General features: G+C 65.6%; 1 protein-coding gene across 1 annotated transcript in view; it reads right to left on the bottom strand.

The window, feature by feature from the left end:
• ETH_00039100 (uncharacterized protein) overlaps positions 1-285 on the bottom strand; it is a gene marked incomplete at both ends in the record, with an annotated part of 3,794 nt that overhangs the window by 784 nt on the left and 2,725 nt on the right. The window contains one exon of the mRNA XM_013374745.1: positions 2-197. Coding sequence (XP_013230199.1) covers positions 2-197 — 196 coding nt within the window. The remainder of the gene's footprint in view (position 1; positions 198-285) is intronic.

Raw genomic sequence — 285 nt, 5'->3', positions numbered from 1 at the left:
GCAGCAGCAGCCACGCCTCCTCCGCCCGTCACAGAAGCGCCGCCAGAGCAGCAGCAATTTGCTGCCTCGGATGAAGAAGCGCGTCTGCCACAAGGCAGCAGCTCTTTCCCGCTGCTCTTCCTGCTGCTGCTGCTGCTGCGGGTGCTGCTGCTGCTGCTGCTGCTGCTGCTGCTGCTGCAGCAGCAGACGAGGGTCTCCTTGAAGCGACAAACAATGAAAACGCCGCCCCACAGTCCACGAAATCCCCCACTCGGGGGGCCCCACAAGCCGCTGCTGGGGGCCCCC

This window comes from Eimeria tenella, genomic scaffold, assembly GCF_000499545.2.
Source record: "Eimeria tenella Houghton genomic scaffold, Eth_scaff2257, whole genome shotgun sequence".
NCBI lineage: Eukaryota > Apicomplexa > Conoidasida > Eucoccidiorida > Eimeriidae > Eimeria > Eimeria tenella.
The sequence above is the reverse complement of the archived record's forward strand: the minus strand, read 5'-3'. Positions and strand labels throughout refer to the sequence as shown.